Raw genomic sequence first — 19,160 nt, 5'->3', positions numbered from 1 at the left:
ACCTTTCGACCGGGTGCTCCAGCACGCTTCGGGTGGCATAATTTGTTACTAGATTTCCGAATAGGTATGCATTTAACGAGCGGTTCCGGGGAAGGCAAATACCAATCGGAACACATCTTGTCCGACAGGCAGATGGCACGTCACACGTCAGAATGCTTTCCTGATGTCAAGAGGTCCGTTGACGTTTCTGTCCAGTACACTCCGTTGCGCTTCACGACATGCGGCGTAATCATCTGCTTTCGGCCTGTTTCTCAGGATGGCGTTACAAAACGAAGACAACCTTGCAGAGCCCTTCTCGCTCACTCGATTAGAAACGAAACAAAATATCCTTGTGCTTCCCTGTCCTCTAGTCCTACATTCCTGGTACGGAATTTTGTGGCAACGCAATTATATGCTCACCGGTCCAGCCAGGAGACAAATACGAAACCGTAACTGAACCATCTTCACCGCGAATTGCTCTCGATCGGTTCCCCTCTCGAGTGCACACTGGCCTTCGTCGTCGAGTGGTGTCTCCAGAGTCGAGCACATTTGGATAGGTTTCGCTCGATATTGTCCTTTCTGCTGTCTCATGTAATCCACGCACGTGTGCGCCTACTTCGAGGTACGAGAATGAGAAGGAAAGGACGGGAGAGAGACGCGCGTGTAAGCAACGCCACCTAGATGAAGAAAGCCTCGTCTTCCTCCCTCGCTACGTAGAAATATAGAATCAGGATTCAGCCAATCACCGCCGACCACTTGGACAACAAGCTTTCTGTGGCTACACCAGTGGCTTCCGACGGCTACGGCAGCCGAAGCACGGACGTGATTGGCGCGCTCTTAACGACTACGTCCCCTCGTTTTTAAGTCCATAGAAGTCCGCACAGGACGCGCATTCCCCCGGAGCGTTAGTCGTGACGTTGCCTACCTCTGTGAGGCCGACAGCGACGAGCTTTTTCACCACCAGAGTGCAGTGAATATTTCATCCGTATGCAAGCGCCTTTTGTTTTTGAGCGTTAGTAATTGCAAGGAGTTTTCACGGCCTAAGTTCCAATAATATAACACAAAGAAATGTGCACCTTTTGTACCTGTTTACGGCCCCTTTAAACGACCAGCCCTTTTTCAAGGTGGTGCTGGTACTGTAACACATACGGCGTTGCACACCCGTCTAGTACCTTAGCGTGCACGCTAAGGAAGGAGGGGAGTAATTGGAGCTTGTTGTCCACTATATTGCCAGTTATCCCCCATTTTAGTCCCCTAATCCCGACATTTATTCCCCAGGTGCGCAAATAGTAGCTGAACTTCGCAAATGGTCTCCTGAGTGCAGCAATCTATACGTAAATATCTGTGCTCCGTGAATTTGATGTAAAGGCTATATAACTTAGCTAAGTTACAAGAAATAGCTGTTCTTTCTTGGCAAATTTTGCCCTATGCATGTCGCATGATTTTATATCACTCGGCATATCACGGTTGGCGGTTTAATTCAAAGTATTTTCATTCATGCACATGCATTAAGTAACATAGGACTGTTAGAGCAAAGCGTGACATACAGTCCCCACTGTGTGACATTCATTTAATCTCATGCGTACAGTCTTGAAAAGAACTAAAACTACTATGCTAAAAGTATGTGAATAAACGTATACCTTTTTTTATTATTAGAGTGTAAGTAAGAGGTGTAAGTGAGAGTCTTGTATTTTTATTGTGCACGCGTTCGACATGCCATCCTGGCGCAACGTCTACGTGAATGAGTGACGCCCTAAAGAGTTGTGGTAGGTCGCCATACTAATTTTAGGCTCATTATGTTATCATATTTGCTCGCATAACTAACGCACTTTCTATACTCTGTAATGTAACGCCACAGAAAACATGCGTAAGTTACTCGAGGAAAATTGCGTCTCGACACTCCTGGTGCACAGTCAGGGAGGCCAGGATGGAATCCGACAACCAGATTTGCGGTTTTCCTCGGATTTTTCCGGACATACATGTCGGCACTGAACGCATATACTAACCCTTTCCGTCTCCCTCGCCTTCTCTTTCGTCCCTCCCCCTGTGTCCGGGACTGTACATCGATCTGAGCCACAGCATATTTGCTGTGCCAATATAAGGGATAAAAGGGTATAAAGGGATCTAACGCATAAGGCAGAGAACAGGTTCTGTATAGTCTCGAACCTCCCGGGTCCCGAGTGTTTTGGGACTAGCATCTCCACTTCATTTTTTTTTTTCAATCAATCGATCGATCGATCAGTCACAGGTTCTATTTTTCGTTCTAAAAACTCTGCGGCTTAGGTGCGTCAACTAGTCTATAAACCTGCGAAGTGCGTGACATTTTAACGTGATAACGTCTCCTCTCTATGAAAATCGAAATCATTGAGCACCACAACGCTATATTTTTTTAGTTCCGTGCTAGCGCCGCGAAGCAACTGTGGCTATGAGCGGCGTACAGACGTGGACAGATGGAGAGAGGACCAGCAGGAAGCAGTAGGGGACAGGGGGTTAGTATGCGTCCAGGGCCGACTTTAAGAGGAACTGCGCCGACATTCGTACGGAAAGCATGAAATAGCAATAAATTACTTCATTTTCATCGATTTCATTTGCTTTATTGATAAATAAACGAAAGTAAATAATGAAATCAAAAGTCACCAAAGAAAGTTCTACGTCCAAAGCCTTTGCGAACCCCTCCAACGGAGAAAGAAACCCTAATTTATTTCTTCTTCAACAGCCCTATATGCCGCTTGAATGCACTGCAGGCAGTTTCCCATCCTCGAAAGCCTGCACGTATATACATGTCGCAGACATGTTCAGTTAGTGCCGTCTCCGCTTCCTGGGAGAACATGTTTACACGCGTTCGCTAAACCGTTAGCCCGTTAATCCGTTTATAGCGCTATAATTTAATATACGCCAGGGCATCTCTCCTGCTGGGTTCGCGTCTGTGCAGGTTAGGTCGACGCAGCACTGACGAAGGAGATTATTGTCTGAAGAACGAATACCAACGCGGTCCTGATTCGGTCTCAAAGAGACAACTCTAAAACAATACAGGGCTTTATCCCAGTGAAAAGGTAGAAAATTCAACGAACTTATCTATCCAACTTCTTGTCAAATGTTAAACGTACTGCGAAGCAGTAGAGTTGCAATTACAGAAAATGTATCTATTGGATAGCCTGAGCACTCCAGCACTCTTACGTCACCCAAGTTTCGTCACAATTGCGATTATAGTTTTTTTTAGGAAATTAAAAATTAAAATTATGGGCAATACTATGTCGAAGTCGCCACCAACTGCGCGTTGCTCGTGAAGTACGGCGGCAAAACTGCATTGCATGCGCATAACACTGTGTCTAGACCAAAAGAAGTCTGCTACGTAGTCATCATGAGCAGTAAGCCAGCCGGGAACATAGGTCACTGTTGCCTGACAAATTGGGGATTATTTTTCACCAGACGTCGCCCCGAGACGTCTTACCGCAATTTTACTATTGAATTCAAAATATTTAGCGTTCCCTGTCACATGTGTAACTCGTTATGATGGGTTTACAAGCAACGCAAGCTATTAAAAGACGACGCCAACACAACCTGTTAACCACAGTTGCTTCGTCTCGTTAACACGGAATAAATAAATAAATAAATAAACGTAACCTGTCTGCTGAGTCCCCGATATTTCGAGCAGAGACTGTTCTTCTTCTTCTGGGCGCCCACGCAGAGCTCTGTTCGAAATATTGACCGGCTTCCGTCCAGAGGTTCTTCCCTTAACAGGGGAGTGGGGATATTAAATGAAATAGGAAAGGTCCCCCTTAACAGGGTTACCCAAGGCAACGTACGGCGCTTGCAACGAATACAAAATGTATAAAAAGAGCGTTTTGGAGCTAAACCATAGGTTGGAAGACGTATCTTGCCCTACGATTTTATTGAAAAATAAAAATATAATAAGAAATATATAAAAATCAAAAACACCCTCTTATCATTCAAAATCACCTATACCGTCTGGTAAGCCTGGCGCGTATGCGGGTGTGTGTATCCTATGACTCACATGTCACCTATAATGCTTCTTTTTATGGTAAGCTTTAGTCGGCATGGGGCCCCAGTGTCGGTATGCGGAAACAAATTCCGTTTCGTTCTATGCCGGTGTCGTCTGCATAATTACATTTGTGAATAATAACCAGCTCATTAACTAAACAACTAACTTAACGACGTTAAAGATGGCAGACATTCCGGTAGAGAAAAGCTGAGAATTATTTCATTAACAGCATGCATGAGTTGCCGCATAGTTGCCGGGAGCAGACTTAACGATTCAACGCTTGCAGACGACACTTACTCCAAGGACGGAGAAAGCGCCACCTGACGAAAGATCCGTTGCTTTTGTTCGATGACTTCTGTTTCCCTCGGAATTCTCTAACCAATGCAACGGCTCAAGCGGGGTACGACGTGACATCCAGTGTTTCGTTGAATTCGTAACTTCGTAACAGTTCAATAAAGTCCCAATTTGGGCCTGTTGGTCACACATAATAAAATCGCTAATACAGTGCTAAAAACCAATAAGCAGTGCGTCCGTCCGGTGTCGTCCTTATTTGTTTTTAGCACTGTTTTAGCGATTTTATTCGTAACAGTTTTCTCTTTGACCAATGTTCCGACCTGAAGCGGGCATAGACGTACTTGGACAGGAAACAAAAATTATATTCGTCGTTCTTCTTATTTCTTATTTTTCAATCCAATCCAATACAATAAAATACAAGGGCTAACCTTATGCCATTCATGTCGTCACCACTGGGTAGGGTGAGAGGTTTTTTTTCTTCTCTCTCTCTCTCTCTTTCTCTCTCTCTCGTAAATGTACGTGTTTTTACACATGCTTAAGAATTAACAGAGGTAGGCAGAAGATTCAATCTTGAAAGATAGAGTGCAATCTATCGTGCTAATTACGTTTGTCGTTTGTTCATGCAGTGTAATTTGTTCAGCGGATCCGATAATAGTTTGTTTTCGGTTGAACTGTGCAGCGGTTCCCTTTCAACACCGTTTTCTCTATGAAGTACCACTTCAAAACATGCAGGGTAGCTACCTATAAAGGTTTACCCAACATGGCTTCCATCTTGAATGTTTTCCTCTAAAGGCTTGGAGGTTTTTGCTTCTAACTTTGGATTGCGATGTTGAATTGGTTAGTAATTTACCACCATGAAACGTCCCAATTAGCGTTCCACGGGTACACAGGAATTTTCCACATGCATTGAGCGCAGGCATGGATAAGCTTTTTCAGATAGCTACCCTGTAATATCACATTTCGCTAGTTTATTACGCCTAAACTGCGGATAAAAACTTTCAGGCTGTGCGAATATTTGTTTTTTTTTTAAATAGCGAAGCAAATAATTACATATTCGATTCAAATTATGCAGAATATATAGAATTCTGTATTAGAATTTTGAATCGAAGCGGTGTCGCTTCCGAACCGAATATATTCCGATTCCGAAGCTGCATTCGTAAGCCCCAACTTATTTCTGTTTCTGTTACGGGATGAGCAGAAATATGTTTATCGTCCGCATCAAAACTTTATTTCATCGAAATTTTATCAAAACGACGAAGCAGCTAACTCTTTATAATATTCTACAATAGTCTCATAGCGTCGCAACCGGCGCCAGAAGGGCGCGGTCCTTCGTCAAACCTCAAGAGAACAGCGTTCGTCGTTGTTAGCATTATCTAGATCTCGTCATGGAGAACTTCCTCTATTATTCACCTTCCTCTTCGCTCTGCGCTAAAATGGCAGTTGCGTTCGTGACGCAATTTATGCGCAAATCAAATAACACCGCGCAACAGGAAGCAGAAAGGGGAGAGCCTCTTCCACCGGAAGTAATTCTCATGCAAGCAACGGATCCGCTATCCTGCGTTAACGATTGCGAGCAGTGACATCGTCTTAAGGGAAACGGAGCGTGCACTCACAGTTACCTTGTTAGCGTCGAACGAATGGGAACGGCAGAATAACGTCGTTATTACCTGCGTTCGGGATGTTCTCCTTGTTTCTCCAACCAGGCACGACATGTGGGGGGGGGGGGGGGGGGATTCTCTTGCGATCTTGTTATGCGTTATGTCTAGGGTTCGGATTAATAAGAGAACATCAGGAAAACATACGCCGATAAAGTTTAGAACAATTCAGACCGTTGTGTCTGTGTTTTGTCCTTGCGTATGTCCTTGTGGTTAGGATGATCGCTTTCCACGACTGGGAGGTGACACAGGTTCGAATCCTGTCACCTGCTGTGCTGTCTGAGGTTTTCCCTGGGTTTTCCGAAGACTTTGCAGACGGAATGTCGGCACAGTTCCTCTTGAAGTCGGCCCAGGACGCATACTAACCTCCCTGTCCCCCACTCCTTCCTGCTGTCCTCTCTCCATCTGTCCACGTCTGTACGCCGCTCATAGCCGCAGTTGCTTCGCAGCGCTAACACGTAATTTAAAAAAAAATGTCCTTGTCACGTGTTATCAACCTCTGCAACAAGGAAGGGTGACCTTCCTGATGTAGTGTGGCAAGTTTTTTTTTTTTTTTTTTTACTCTGTGTTAGCGCCGCGAAGCGACTGTGGCTGCGAGAGACGTGCAGACGTGGGCAAATGGAGAGAGGACCGCAGGAAGGAGTGGAGGGACACGGGGGTTAATATACCTCCTGGGCCGACCTCAGGGGGAACTGTACGACATTCGTCTGGAAAGTTTTCGTCTTCTACTTCAAAAACATCCTGCGAGTAAGGTTTTCCCATGACTTTTTCCGGAAATCGTGGTTCGCTCCTCCTCAACGTGGACAATTGAGCACAGAAGTTACAAATACAACTAGTCTTCTTGAAAGGCTAGTTGCTGCAACGTGGACAGTTAAGATGAGGCGCAAGCGAAAGTCGCCTGGCGCCTATGTCGAGGAATGTCCGGATGCCGAGATGTTATCAGATCACCAGTCAGATACAGGTGTCGTTGTCTGCGAGTCATAACTGTGAGCGTTTCTGCGAGGCACTTTCTGATTCTATTTGCGACTTCCACAGCCGTCGTTTCTCCTCCGAATATCGGAAATTAACTTCGCCGTAAAAAAAAAAAGAAAACAAAAACAGAAACGAAGAAAAAACACTCTCCGAACATGCCAATAAGCCAACTCCGCAAACCCGGAAGCCTAGTTATGTCTTATGTATCTGTTACGTCACTACGTTACACCATGCACCTTTCTTGAAAATGAAAAAAAGATGAAAACAAACTCGGCTAACCATACGTGACAAAAAAAAAGAAAAAAAAAAGAAATCGTGTAGAAGGTAGATGATACAACAAAGACGAAATATTGCTGGACGCGTCGATTTTGAGTTTAGAAGCATTTTTCTTGCGCTTAATGAGATTTGAATTCTCGTTTGAGGCATATTTAACTTGATTACACCTAATACTCAATGCTACAGCGGGTTGAGGTTGTGAAGAGTGTTCTCGACATCTTCAAGAAACTGCATGGTATATAAAAAACAGAAGAAAGAAAAAAAAGTGCGGTTAGACAAGGAGGGGAATGGCAGCGTAAGGCTAATTTTTGAAGTGTAAAGCTCCTCCTCTGGTGCACCAGTCTCTCGTTTTTATCCTGCTGTGCTCTGTGTATCACAGACGAAAAGGAGTAAATTTATGGTCCTTTTTGGGATTAAATACGTGGAAGTTTATGCGTAGTTTAGGGACTATTTGCAGTGGTGGGGAGTAAATTTCAGCTTCAGGGGACTAAAGTGAGCAGTAATCTAAACGTATTGCACTAGAAGCTGTAATAATTTGCCCAATTCACTCTTGTTTTCTTAGAGCGCTTGCAGTCCATTGGAACCCCCGATTTCTAAGAACGGCAAACTTGTTACTTGCAAACTTTTATTTCGTGTATGACTCCTTCCGTAAAGGTATCGTAATCCTCAACGCGTGAACAGTGGCACGCACGCACGCACACTTTACGCATTTGCGCTGTAACTTTGCGGACCTGCTTGACATCAGTTTATTCAACGTAGCACATCAGCACGTCCCCACGTCTTCTGGAGGACGGATTTCAACGTTTGTGTAAGCTGTGCGCCACACTGAAAACTAACGCGCTTAATAGTAGTTGTCTGCAATCCGCCACTTATAATCTTACGATCAGAGAACGCCTCGTTAATGAAAGAGCACCAGCAGTGGCACAAGGACCCTGCGATGGCCGATCAGAGATGCTGTCTTTCCGCCATGCTAGTTTTCATCTTTATAAAGACAGCATCTCTGCCCCGCTGTCGGATGTTCCAGTGTCACTATACGTTTACATAAACTGTGCTTGGTGGAGCTCGAGTGCGGTCATCGTACTTCCGTTTTTCACGAGCCTCCTCTAATATGGCGTTGATTATTTCTTAACTCTCTTGCGAGTCCTAAAACCACAATATGTTGTGATTAAAGCGACAGTTTTATTGGGCAAACCATCACGTAACACCCATTGACCACGTGACACGGTCACGTGATATGGCCAAGTACAAAGCCACCGCATGTAAACGCCTCGTTGGTGGTAGCCACGGTCGTGCTGGAGACTGGGAGGTGGTGGGTTGAAATCCTACCACCGGCTGCGCTGTCTAAAGTTTTCTCTTGGTTTTCCGAAGACTTTCCAGGCAAATGTCGGCACAGTTCCTCCTGAAGTCGGCCCAGGACGCATACTAACCCCCCTTCCTGTCCCCCACTCCTTCTTCCTGTCATCTCTCCATCTGTCCACGTCTGTACACCGCTCGTAGCCACAGTTGCTTCGCGGCGTTAACACGGAAATAAATAAATAAAACATCTAAGCGCGTTTGGCAGGATGCCTACAGGAGCTGCCTTTTTTTTAATTGTATAACTCTATGTAATCCACTTTATCATTCAACTCAAGCTGCTTTAATGCAGGTGCTGCTCTGCTTTCATCATTCGAGTACAGTGAACCCTCGTTATTATGACCATGCTCGTTCCCTAAAATTTTTGTCATAATGCGCAATTGTCATATTAACGGGGGGGATTTGCAGAGGTTTCACTGCATTGTTCCCCAGGAGTATGGTCGTAAAGTGCGTATGTCAGATTATGGAGGGTCATATTAACGAGGGTTCACTGTATATCCACCTGGCGTTCCAAGCAACGCAATGTTCGCGCACGAAAAACTGTGCCTTGATCCACCCCTATGCAGTCGCACTTTCAGTACACCGTGTTTCTTGGGTATCTGCACGCCTTTCTTGTCACATAGATGCACGTCTCTTCCAGAGTGTCCTTTCGCATTGTCTAGCCAACCTTCGTCATCGTTGCGACAACGCCACTCGTGCGTTTCCACGCGGCAGAGTTCCGACGTTGTTGGTGTTGTCGTCACCACACGGACGATGCACAACACCCGACCTATACGCACCAGAGCAAGACATACAAAACAGAGACAGTCTATCTTCGTATCTTCTTTGCGGCCTGCCCCTCCCAATAAGAAGGCGAGAGAGAAAGGAACCACTGCGAATGAACTGCTTTCTGTGTCGGAACAGCCCTTTTTGCCTTTCTGTTGCCACCCGAGTTTCTCGTTTGTCCTTTACTTTCTACTTGGTAGTTGTATAGGACAACCGCGAGAGGGCGCGCTCGTTAAGCTTGTTTCTGTAGCCATTTGTGTTTTGTCCACTTTTTGTTCACCCTCGTTTCTTTGCAACTGGGGGGGGGGGGGGCACAAAAATACAAATCTTGGTCATGTGTTGACCGCGCTCTTCCTTATCTGTTTTTCTTCTTTCTCTCTCTCTCTCTTCTTGTTAACTGAACACTTATACAGTCTTTTCTATTTTGTCTTTCTTAGTTTAAGCGTGACGTGTTTTTTTCTCTCTTTCTCTCCTGTCAGTCCAGGTTTCGCTCCATTTATTCCTCAGGATGCATTACATCGAGCGTGGCGTCGTTTCTGTAGGGTGTCTTTCCCACAGTGTAGATATGCGCGCAGTGGAGTACGCTTTACAGGGATTGTGCAACGACGTGAGTCTTTTGTTCCGTGTCGCCGAACGGCGGCAAAAGGGCGCGCTGCGAGCACACAGTGTTCGTAACGCTTCTTCAATTAGCTTTCCATGCATTCACGGCTTCCAGTTCCGTCTCATTGTGATAACGTGCTGAATAAATTATCGGATGTAAAAAGGAAATTAAAAAAATGTTTAAGAGTAGTTGCGCATTGAATAAAGGGAAGCAGTTGAGAAAAAAACAGGTGCAAGATTTAATGGGTCTACCTTGTTTTTATTCTTTATTTTTTAACAATATGCTCGGTGATACAAGAACCTTCTTTTCGATTATATCTCCGTAGAAAATTCCACATATGCCATTACATAACGGCCCCAGAGTATCGTGACGTGGCGTTCGAAAGAGGGCGGCCTGTAACGAAAAAAAAAAAAAAGAGAGAGAAGAAATTGAACTCGTCTCCCGACTTGTTCTGCTACTCCTAACATTAATTCTTACCCCCCCCCCCTCCCCAAAAATACTTCTCATGTGCACCACTCGCAAGTTCACTATTCACTATGCACATGTTCGCTATTCAGAAGTTCACTATTCACAATTATCCACTATTCACATGTTCACTAGAAGTCCACTATTCACAATTATCCCAAGATCATGCACAGAGGATCCTAAAAGGTGGTGTCCATCCCACAGCTCTGAACAAATTTCACAAGTGCCGCCAGGGCAGCACCCCTCGTGTTTAGTGCCCAAAGTCCCAACACCTTCACTATATTGAAGACACTGCTGTCTAGTCGAGCAAGTGTAGCTTTTAGTGTAGCTCTTTGAGACGCATATACCTAATGCAGTGCATTACAATATGCTCACTATCCTCCACCGTTGCACAAACCGAACAATTCGATGAGTCGGCTTTTCCAACTTTATGAAGAAAATGACGGCCATAAGGCCTATTCAACCGACACCGGTGTAAAAACGTCTGAACAGAGCGCGGTAACGTAGACGGAACACAAAAACTTCAGCTCCGGATCTATGCGATGTAGCAGCGACGAATCACTCTGCAATTGTACCCATCGCCGTCTGTACAGTTCCTGCGACAATGACTTTAGTGAAGATGTAACATCTGACTTTGAATATGCCACCGGATGTAACGTTGAAGATAGGTGTGCTATGTCCGCTAGTTCGTCTGCAGCTTGATTCGCTCCTATATGCCCACCTGTCCAGGAATCCACTGCAGGGTTACTTTGTGGCCGGCGACTCTACACTTGTTGTATTCATGGAGTATTTGGCGAACTGTTGGTGTCATAGAGCCATTTCCCAAGAATGGAAGCATGGCTTGGAGTCCAGCTTTTGAATCGCTGTATACAACCCACTCGGCAGGTGACCGTTGTGCCACTACGTACTGTATTGCCAGCTGGGTGGCTACCAGTTCTGCTGTTGTTGAAGATGTTTTGTGCGACAGTCGTGCCATTTCCTCTTTCCTGTGCAGTGGAACCACAAAAGAAGCTGCTGAGCCTGATGCCGTCGTCGATCCGTCAGTGACGCTCCATCGTAGATAAACAATGCTGTCTCAGCACTGCAGTGGGCAAAGTGGACTTGGGATGGTGTACTCCAGGCACGAAGATGCAAATCCGCGGTAGCTCTAGAGTCCAAGTGGGGATGCTGAGTCGCTCTTAAAGGTTGTGTTTTTTGGCAAGTTGCGCTGGTAAGGAGCAATGGCTTTGTAGAAGTCGGAATTTCGGCATCTCAATTTCCGTGCCGGGGGGGTGCTTGTCATGGTGCAGATTCAGGCGCAGATAGTGGCGCACTATTCCTTGCGTTCTCAGCGCCTCTACAGGCAGTTCTCTAGCTTCTGCTGTTGCCAAAACATTGAAGGTGGCTCGAGGTACCCCGAGGCAAATTTTCAGACATCTTGTTAAAACTCTCTGTAGTGTCCTCTCTGCTGTGTTGCTTATCCCGTATAGTACAGGTACTTATTCGGCAAATGGTGGCTTACCATCTCATCAAAATGAAGTTGTTGTTAGCGTTCCGTACAGAACAGTACAATATTATATTCAGTGGGGAACGAGCAGGCCGACAGCGCCGCAGAAGCAGCATTCCCGTATCGGAAACGGACCCGTATTGTTCTGCTGAGAGGAGACCGCCGTTCAATTCTGCGACGCCTAGTGACACCCCTGGCTTCCCGCCAACGGACAACCGACATTCTTCCCCCCCTCTATGTTGAACAGAGTTGATCCCACGCTCGCTTTCCGCATGCCACGAAACACATCTCGTCAAGATGCTGCATTAATCCACCGAATGCGCCTCGATGTGGCCTTTACAGCTCAGTGGCGTTACCGCTTGAGACAAGTTGACTCTCCCACCTGCTGCCACTGTGGTGCTCTTGAGGATCTGGAGCACATTCTTCTTCATTGCCCTCACTATGAACCTTCCCGAACCACACTCTCCGAGTCTCTTTGTCAGCTGGACTCTCGCCCTTTCTCCCTATCGAAATTGCTTGGTCCCTGGCCCAATCTAGCCCAGCAACGCTCTGCGCTCAAAGCTCTTCTGACATTTCTGGACACCATCGGACTTCGATCGTTATTGTAAAGGGGCTCGTTATTTTATTCCCCCCATTCCACCCAGCAATGGGGTAGAGTATCGCCTGTTGCGATGAAACTCCCCACTCTCCAAGGTCGAAAATAAAGTTGTTGTTGTTGTTATATTCAGTTGGTTCATTAGTGGTTGGCTTTGATATTAGTCGCTTCCATTAAGGTGGACGTCGTTTTACTTTCCTGTGTGGCCACGGGAATCTCCTCTCGCCATGAAAGGGTTTCTATGACGTCATTTCCTATCATGGAGTCCGGTGTTATCCTGTTTGTCTTTCACCGGTGTGGACACTGGCCCAGTGGAATAAATTAACGATTGTAGCAACGGTGCTGAGTTGCCTCTGGTGAAAGCAACGGGTGTGGTATTTACAGAATTTCGATGTTAGTACTTCTCGCACATTTAACATTCTTCATTCGTATACGGACGTCATTTCATAGGCGATATAAGTATTGACATTACTGTGACTTATACTGACGGCGCTTGTTATACTGTCAGGAACATATTGGAGGCGCCGCCAACGATTATTATATTGTTAGTCACGCTGATTGATAGATTGATTGATTGAAAAATAAAAATATATTGTCATATAACTCTAGGTTCTTCGTTCTGTCTCTACCTACATGAGGTACTCTGTGCCTCTAATTTTTACTCTATCGAAAAGGAGTTCGCGAATATTGTACGCTATTTAATCTCTTTAGCCACAGTTGCTTCGCGGCGCTAGCACGGAAATAAATAAATAAAATAATAAATCTATCTCTTTACCGCAAGATTCCTCGCTTTCTACATCGATTTCCTATGTTGTATTCAAGGCTATGTTGTATTCAGTGTTTTTCGAGTAACTGTCCTTGTTCCTGCTACGGTATTATCCTAGGATATTATATTTTATTTTCCGCTATAGTTATTTTCTGTTTCAGAATTTTGTAATAATTGACTGTCTTGAGCAGGTCACAGTACTGCTCTTTGAGTACCAGGACCAACGAACGAGCCTTCTCGGCTTAGGCGGGCCATGTCTTTTTTCTTCTTTTGGCTATTTTCTGAATAAAACTTGAATTTGAAAAAAAAAGAGAGAAGGAATTGGTGTTACAATTAAGAAGACTCTTAATTTGAAATCGTCGTTAGCCGCAACACGCAATGTGGAGTACAGTTTGTGAAATGTCGTATCTGATAAAAGTTGCAATCTCGGATTCTCTGATATCATGTATAACGTTATACAGTAACTTTTTTGTGTGTATCCACAGGGCACCGTCAGCATGAGGCCCCCCACCGGCGCTGGCCGTCTCTACCCAACCTTGCAGCGGGAGGAGGAGGCAGTCTACCCAGCTCTCGGGGCGAGCAACCTCAACTCGAGGGCCCCAGCTCACCTGGGGGCCCTAGGCCCCTGTCCAGCGCCTGGCACACTGCGCTCGGAGCAGCGGCCATGAACCGAGACCAGCAGCGGCGGAGGCCCCCTCGGAAGGGCCCCAAGGTGGTCGAGAGGCCCACCAGGGCCCTCTTCTGTCTGGGGCTTAAAAACCCGCTTAGGAAACTCTGTATCAGCGTCGTCGAGTGGAAGTATCCTTTTCATCCCTTCTTTACCTTTTATTCTTTGATAAGAAATTTGGAGGAACAATTTTAAGCCGATTTCTTTGTTTTTTCTTATCGAGAAATAAGGAAGTCAGTTTTGGTATTTGTCGTTGCTCTCCTTGACCGACTTTCTTGCCAGGCCTTTTGAATATCTAATTTTGTTGACGATTTTTGCCAATTGTGTGGCTTTAGCTGTTTATACTCCCTATCCACTTATGGATTCCAACCAAGTCAATGCAACCCTGGTAAGCAACATTTTACGCTGTGCCCTTCGGAGATTTTCTTTTCTCTTCTTCTTCTTCTGCGTTTCGTTACCTAATCTTTGTTTTCGTCCTTTTCTTTAGGAAAAAGTGGAGTATATATTTCTAGTGATATTTACAGCAGAATGCTTTATGAAAATTATTGCCTATGGCTTCCTTCTACATCCGGGTGCTTACTTACGTAATTCATGGAATATGCTAGATTTCGTAATCGTAGTTATAGGGTACGTACTCCAAATTCATTATACGATTACATATACGTGGACGCACGCGTGGCTATGACTGATCATTTTTCTCTCTTGTTCTTTCCAGTCTTATCAGTACTGGTTTATCGCATTTCCTGAAGGAGGGCTTCGACGTGAAAGCCTTACGAGCATTCCGAGTTTTAAGGCCTTTAAGATTAGTGTCTGGAGTGCCAAGTGAGTTCCGCTCCCTTTCATGTTTTCTGTAGCCGACGAGTTTCCGAAACGTCCAAGCCGTGTTTGATTGATTGATTGAAAAAAAAAAAAAAAACATAGCCCAAGCCATGTTGTACAGTGCGTAAAAGGCACCATAACATTCGATGTTGGCGTAGACATGTGCATCGCCCCACATGTGACGTCTCATTTTCTTAGAAAAAGCAAAGGTGAAATGCAACATGTCACGCGTCATTATGCTTCACCCGTCATCAGCGCCCTCTAGAATTAACTTTCTAAGAATACAAGGATATTACGTCGCACATATGTGTACATACTACGGACAGATGGCTGTATTTTATTCGTATTTTGCAAAATTACTTCACCTTTCTGTATTCCACGTCAATATCACGTGTCAGTTAACCTTTGGTATAAGATTGTACGCATATCTTCGCACATGCCCCTTTCCTGTGGGAACCTCATATAGGGGTTACCTCCACTTTGCAATAAATTGCAAAAAAAAATTGGCGCTATAATGCCCTTTAAATATTGACGGCGTGTGCGCTCTCTTGTACGGTGTTCGCATTTTGCTGCGACGCAGTTGGGAAATGATATGCGCGGGCGGCTTCGTGCTTGGCGAGACTGTCGGCCGCAAGAGAACGAAAGTTTATCAATAGCGAGCTGCCAGGCCCAGCACACGTGTTTCCCCATCGACATGAAACATGGTTAGATTCTCGAGAATCAGCAGAATACATGTGCTGTAGAATTCTGTGAATATCTCACATCGGGGAAGTGCTCAAATACAGGGACATGCCCTAGATGAATTGCGAGGTTTCTTTCGCTCTGTAAAGAAACAACGCTTGCACGGCAGGCGTTAGGGATTCTTGTCAGCGTGATGTTTCGTGTGCCTTTCAAAGTCGTCTTAGAGTTATTTTTCAACTCCCACATTTGATTGGGTGAATTTTGAAGACTGAAAAGCGCTCGTTCCTATATATTGGTGGGTTTTTGTGCATCTTACGCTAGCGCCTTCGCGTACGTAAGGGGTAGCGTGGTGGTTCTGCGCACGGCGCGGAGCTCTTTTTACGTTGTGCGCGTGTGCAGAACCACCAACGCTATCCCTTACGTACGCAAAGGCGATAGCGTACGATGCACTAAAATTCACTATTGTCTGTACCGAATTCCCCCACTTTCTCGAGCTGTCGAGGAGTCGTTGGGGAAGGCGTATTTACTAAAAGGGCTACAACAAAAGTGCATATCATATTACGAAGTTGTTAAAAGGCAGCAGAGTACACTATTCAAACCAGCATTCACACAAGGCTTACCTGTCGTTGTAAGCCATTGAAAATCTTGAGTGTACTTTCTTTTTGTTGTTGTTGTTGTTGTTGTGCTATTTATTTACAAAATACAGCACCAACTGGCACTTTTATATAAACGTTTAGCACGTCTTCTGAGGTATAGTATAGCTTCCAAACGCTCTTTTTAATTCATTTTACCTTCGTTACAAAAACGACATTAGATAAATGATGACCATTATAAACCCAGTACTTTATCTAGCGTAGCCCATATTCATATCGTGTTATGTGTCGCCCGTGCGATCACAGTAGCTTTTTTTTTTTCTTTTTGTTTAAGGGACGCGCTGTAGCGTTTGAGCTATCTCTTCAGCTAGCCTCTAAACGTAACGTGACATCATTGACTTTTTTCTTTTTTCAGGTTTACAAGTCGTTTTGAATTCCATTCTCAAAGCCATGGTGCCTTTACTTCATATAGCTCTTCTTGTGGTGTTTGTGATCATCATCTATGCCATTGTGGGACTGGAGCTGTTCTCAGGAAAAATGCATCAGACATGCGTCAATAATGAAACGGGTCAGTAACGCCCTCTACACAAATACTCCCCGCGTTAATAACTACATAGGAGTTACCCGTGCTAGTCCATAGAGATAACGTGTGCTACATCTGCACGTGTACCGAAATGAAGCGACTGCCTGCAGTTGCATGTTTCATAAAAATCAGTTAGTTATTAATGCAGAACGCATTCTCGCGGAAGGGTGTGAACTCAGAGTTATTCTCGTCTGGCGTCGCGTATCCTCCTCCTTTCATGTTCCCCTCTCCTCTGCCTCCCAGGATTTCTCTTCCCCAAAGCCCGCGTGTCCCCTCTCTGACTTCTCTCCTCTCTCACTCAGAAAAACATACAAGTCTGAAAAAAAAAAACAATTCGGGTCTTGAACGAAGGTACTTTCGTTTTGCCTGCCCATTGGTGCCCTGCGCAGAGCAGCTAACTTTTTTTTAACGGGCAGATGGTAGACTTATGGCGCCCTGTATGATGATGATAATAATGATGATGATGACGATGACGATGGTGGGAGAAAAAATATGGAGATGTGAACCCGCTCACCGTGGGATAAGCTACTCCGGAAATAGTAGAGAAAACAAGGGGTGGAAAAAGTCTAAAAAGACGAGAGCTCTACTATGTCGAAGGCAGGTCTCCTTCATTCTGCGAAATATCCACGAGCTCCGATCCGAGCCCTATGTCAGACAAATCACTTATCAAAAGCCAACGGTATGATGCCAACGACAAGAGTACTTCTTCTTTCTTTTTTTTTTTCTTCTCATGGCTTGATAGCAACACATGCAAGGGAGGTCTATGTAGTGGCGCCATTTGCTACACCGTAAGCTACACTATAAGCTACACTATAAGCTACACTATAAGCTACACCATAAGCTACACCATAAGCTACACCATAAGCTACACTATAAGCTACACTATAAGCTACACTATAAGCTACACTATAAGCTACACTATAAGCTACACTGTAAGCTACACTGTAAGCTACACTGTAAGCTACACCGTAAGCTACACCGTAAGCTACACCGTAAGCTACACCGTAAGCTACACCGTAAGCTACACCGTAAGCTACACCGTAAGCTACACCATAAGCTACACTATAAGCTACACTATAAGCTACACTATAAGCTACACTATAAGCTACACTATAAGCTACACTATAAGCTACACCGTAAGCTCGACGACATAACACTACGTCCCGCAAACTTTGTAGCGTATGTCCGCCGGGGGTGCGACCCTGGAACGAAATCCAGTTGGTACCCAAGTAAAATCACTCGACTCTGAATTTCAGCAAGGCACTATACAGAATGAAGATGTGTTTGTACAGATGTTCTGCGCACAGTCTTTGTATGTACTGTGTATACTAATTGCGCAGGAATGATATAACGAAAGCAGAGAATGCATCTGCATACGAGTAGTTTCGTCCATAAGACCAAAGGGTTCGATTGAAATCTTTGTTTGGGAGAAAATACGCTATTTATTAGCAAAGTATTATAAGCAGTGCTACATGGGGATTGCTAAAAACTGGGCTCTTCGGTTATCCATAGTAAAATCACTAAATACCCAGTGCCAGTGAACACAGAAACCAGTGTTGCGTGTCGTGTCGTTTATTTTGTGTTCCCTGGCACTGGGGCTTTATTGATTTTACTACATAGGGAGATTGCAAGTGCTTATTTGTGTTGTTGAGCGTGTTCCTGTAGCTTCATTTGTTTTCCTTTCTTCCTTCCTTCCTTCCTTCCTTCCTATGCACCAACTTTTACAATTTTTTCTTTATCATTAGTTTTTTTTAAAACAGTTTTTACAATCTGTATTTCGCGTTCACAATTTTATATTTCATTTGTACAGTTCACCTTCATATTTCATTTGTACAGGTGCATTCTCTTGAGTCCGATATTTGTTTCCTCTATGTGGGTGTGCTAATGTAAATATAAAATAATAATCGTGACTTCTCACTTGTCTCCCAAGCAGCAGAACATCTTGGCCCAATGTTGGCCCAATGTTGGCCCAGTGTTGGCCCAGTGTTGGCCCAATGTTGGCCCAGTGTTGGCTCAGTATTGGCTCAGTGTTGGCTCAGTATTGGCTCAGTATTGGCTCAGTATTGGCTCAATATTGGGCCAAGATGTTGTGCTGCTTGGGCTCACACGTCACTGAAACGCTATCTCGGTATCTTCTGCCGAGATGTTGCAACTTTTGCGAACCTTCGAGACATGACTTGCGTAGTCTTACTGGTGTATACATGTTTGAGTGCTGTGCAGGGGAGTATGCGGATAAAGAGCCACACCCATGTGGCGATAGCGGTTACCTGTGCAATGCGGAGAACAACGAGGTGTGCAGAGGCGATTGGCCCGGCCCAAACTTCGGCATCACCAATTTCGACAATTTCGGCCTCGCCATGCTCACTGTCTTCACGTGCGTCACCAACGAGGGCTGGACGGGCATCTTGTACAATGTAAATCTATTCACATTGCTTGCTAGTATGCGGTAAAGCCTCGTTATAACGAAATAAACGGGACCGGATGAAAATTCGATATATCGAGGTAGTTTGATACAAACGGAGTGCCGACAAAACCGGCGACAAAAGTCTAGGAAGCGCGCGGAAACACCGCGGAGTCATTTGAAAAACTATTAGACCAAGGAAGCGA

General features: G+C 44.9%; 1 protein-coding gene across 1 annotated transcript in view; it reads left to right on the top strand.

Moving 5' to 3' along the window:
• LOC135399187 (muscle calcium channel subunit alpha-1-like) overlaps positions 1 to 19,160 on the top strand; it is a 165,137-nt gene that overhangs the window by 103,493 nt on the left and 42,484 nt on the right. Inside the window, exons 2-7 of the mRNA XM_064630954.1 lie at positions 13,696 to 14,008; positions 14,160 to 14,265; positions 14,365 to 14,504; positions 14,593 to 14,699; positions 16,386 to 16,538; positions 18,774 to 18,967. Of these exons, the coding sequence (XP_064487024.1) occupies positions 13,696 to 14,008; positions 14,160 to 14,265; positions 14,365 to 14,504; positions 14,593 to 14,699; positions 16,386 to 16,538; positions 18,774 to 18,967 (1,013 nt within the window). The remainder of the gene's footprint in view (positions 1 to 13,695; positions 14,009 to 14,159; positions 14,266 to 14,364; positions 14,505 to 14,592; positions 14,700 to 16,385; positions 16,539 to 18,773; positions 18,968 to 19,160) is intronic.

The sequence above is a fragment of the Ornithodoros turicata genome, chromosome 6, assembly GCF_037126465.1.
Source record: "Ornithodoros turicata isolate Travis chromosome 6, ASM3712646v1, whole genome shotgun sequence".
In the NCBI taxonomy this organism is placed as follows: domain Eukaryota; kingdom Metazoa; phylum Arthropoda; class Arachnida; order Ixodida; family Argasidae; genus Ornithodoros; species Ornithodoros turicata.
The sequence above is the reverse complement of the archived record's forward strand: the minus strand, read 5'-3'. Positions and strand labels throughout refer to the sequence as shown.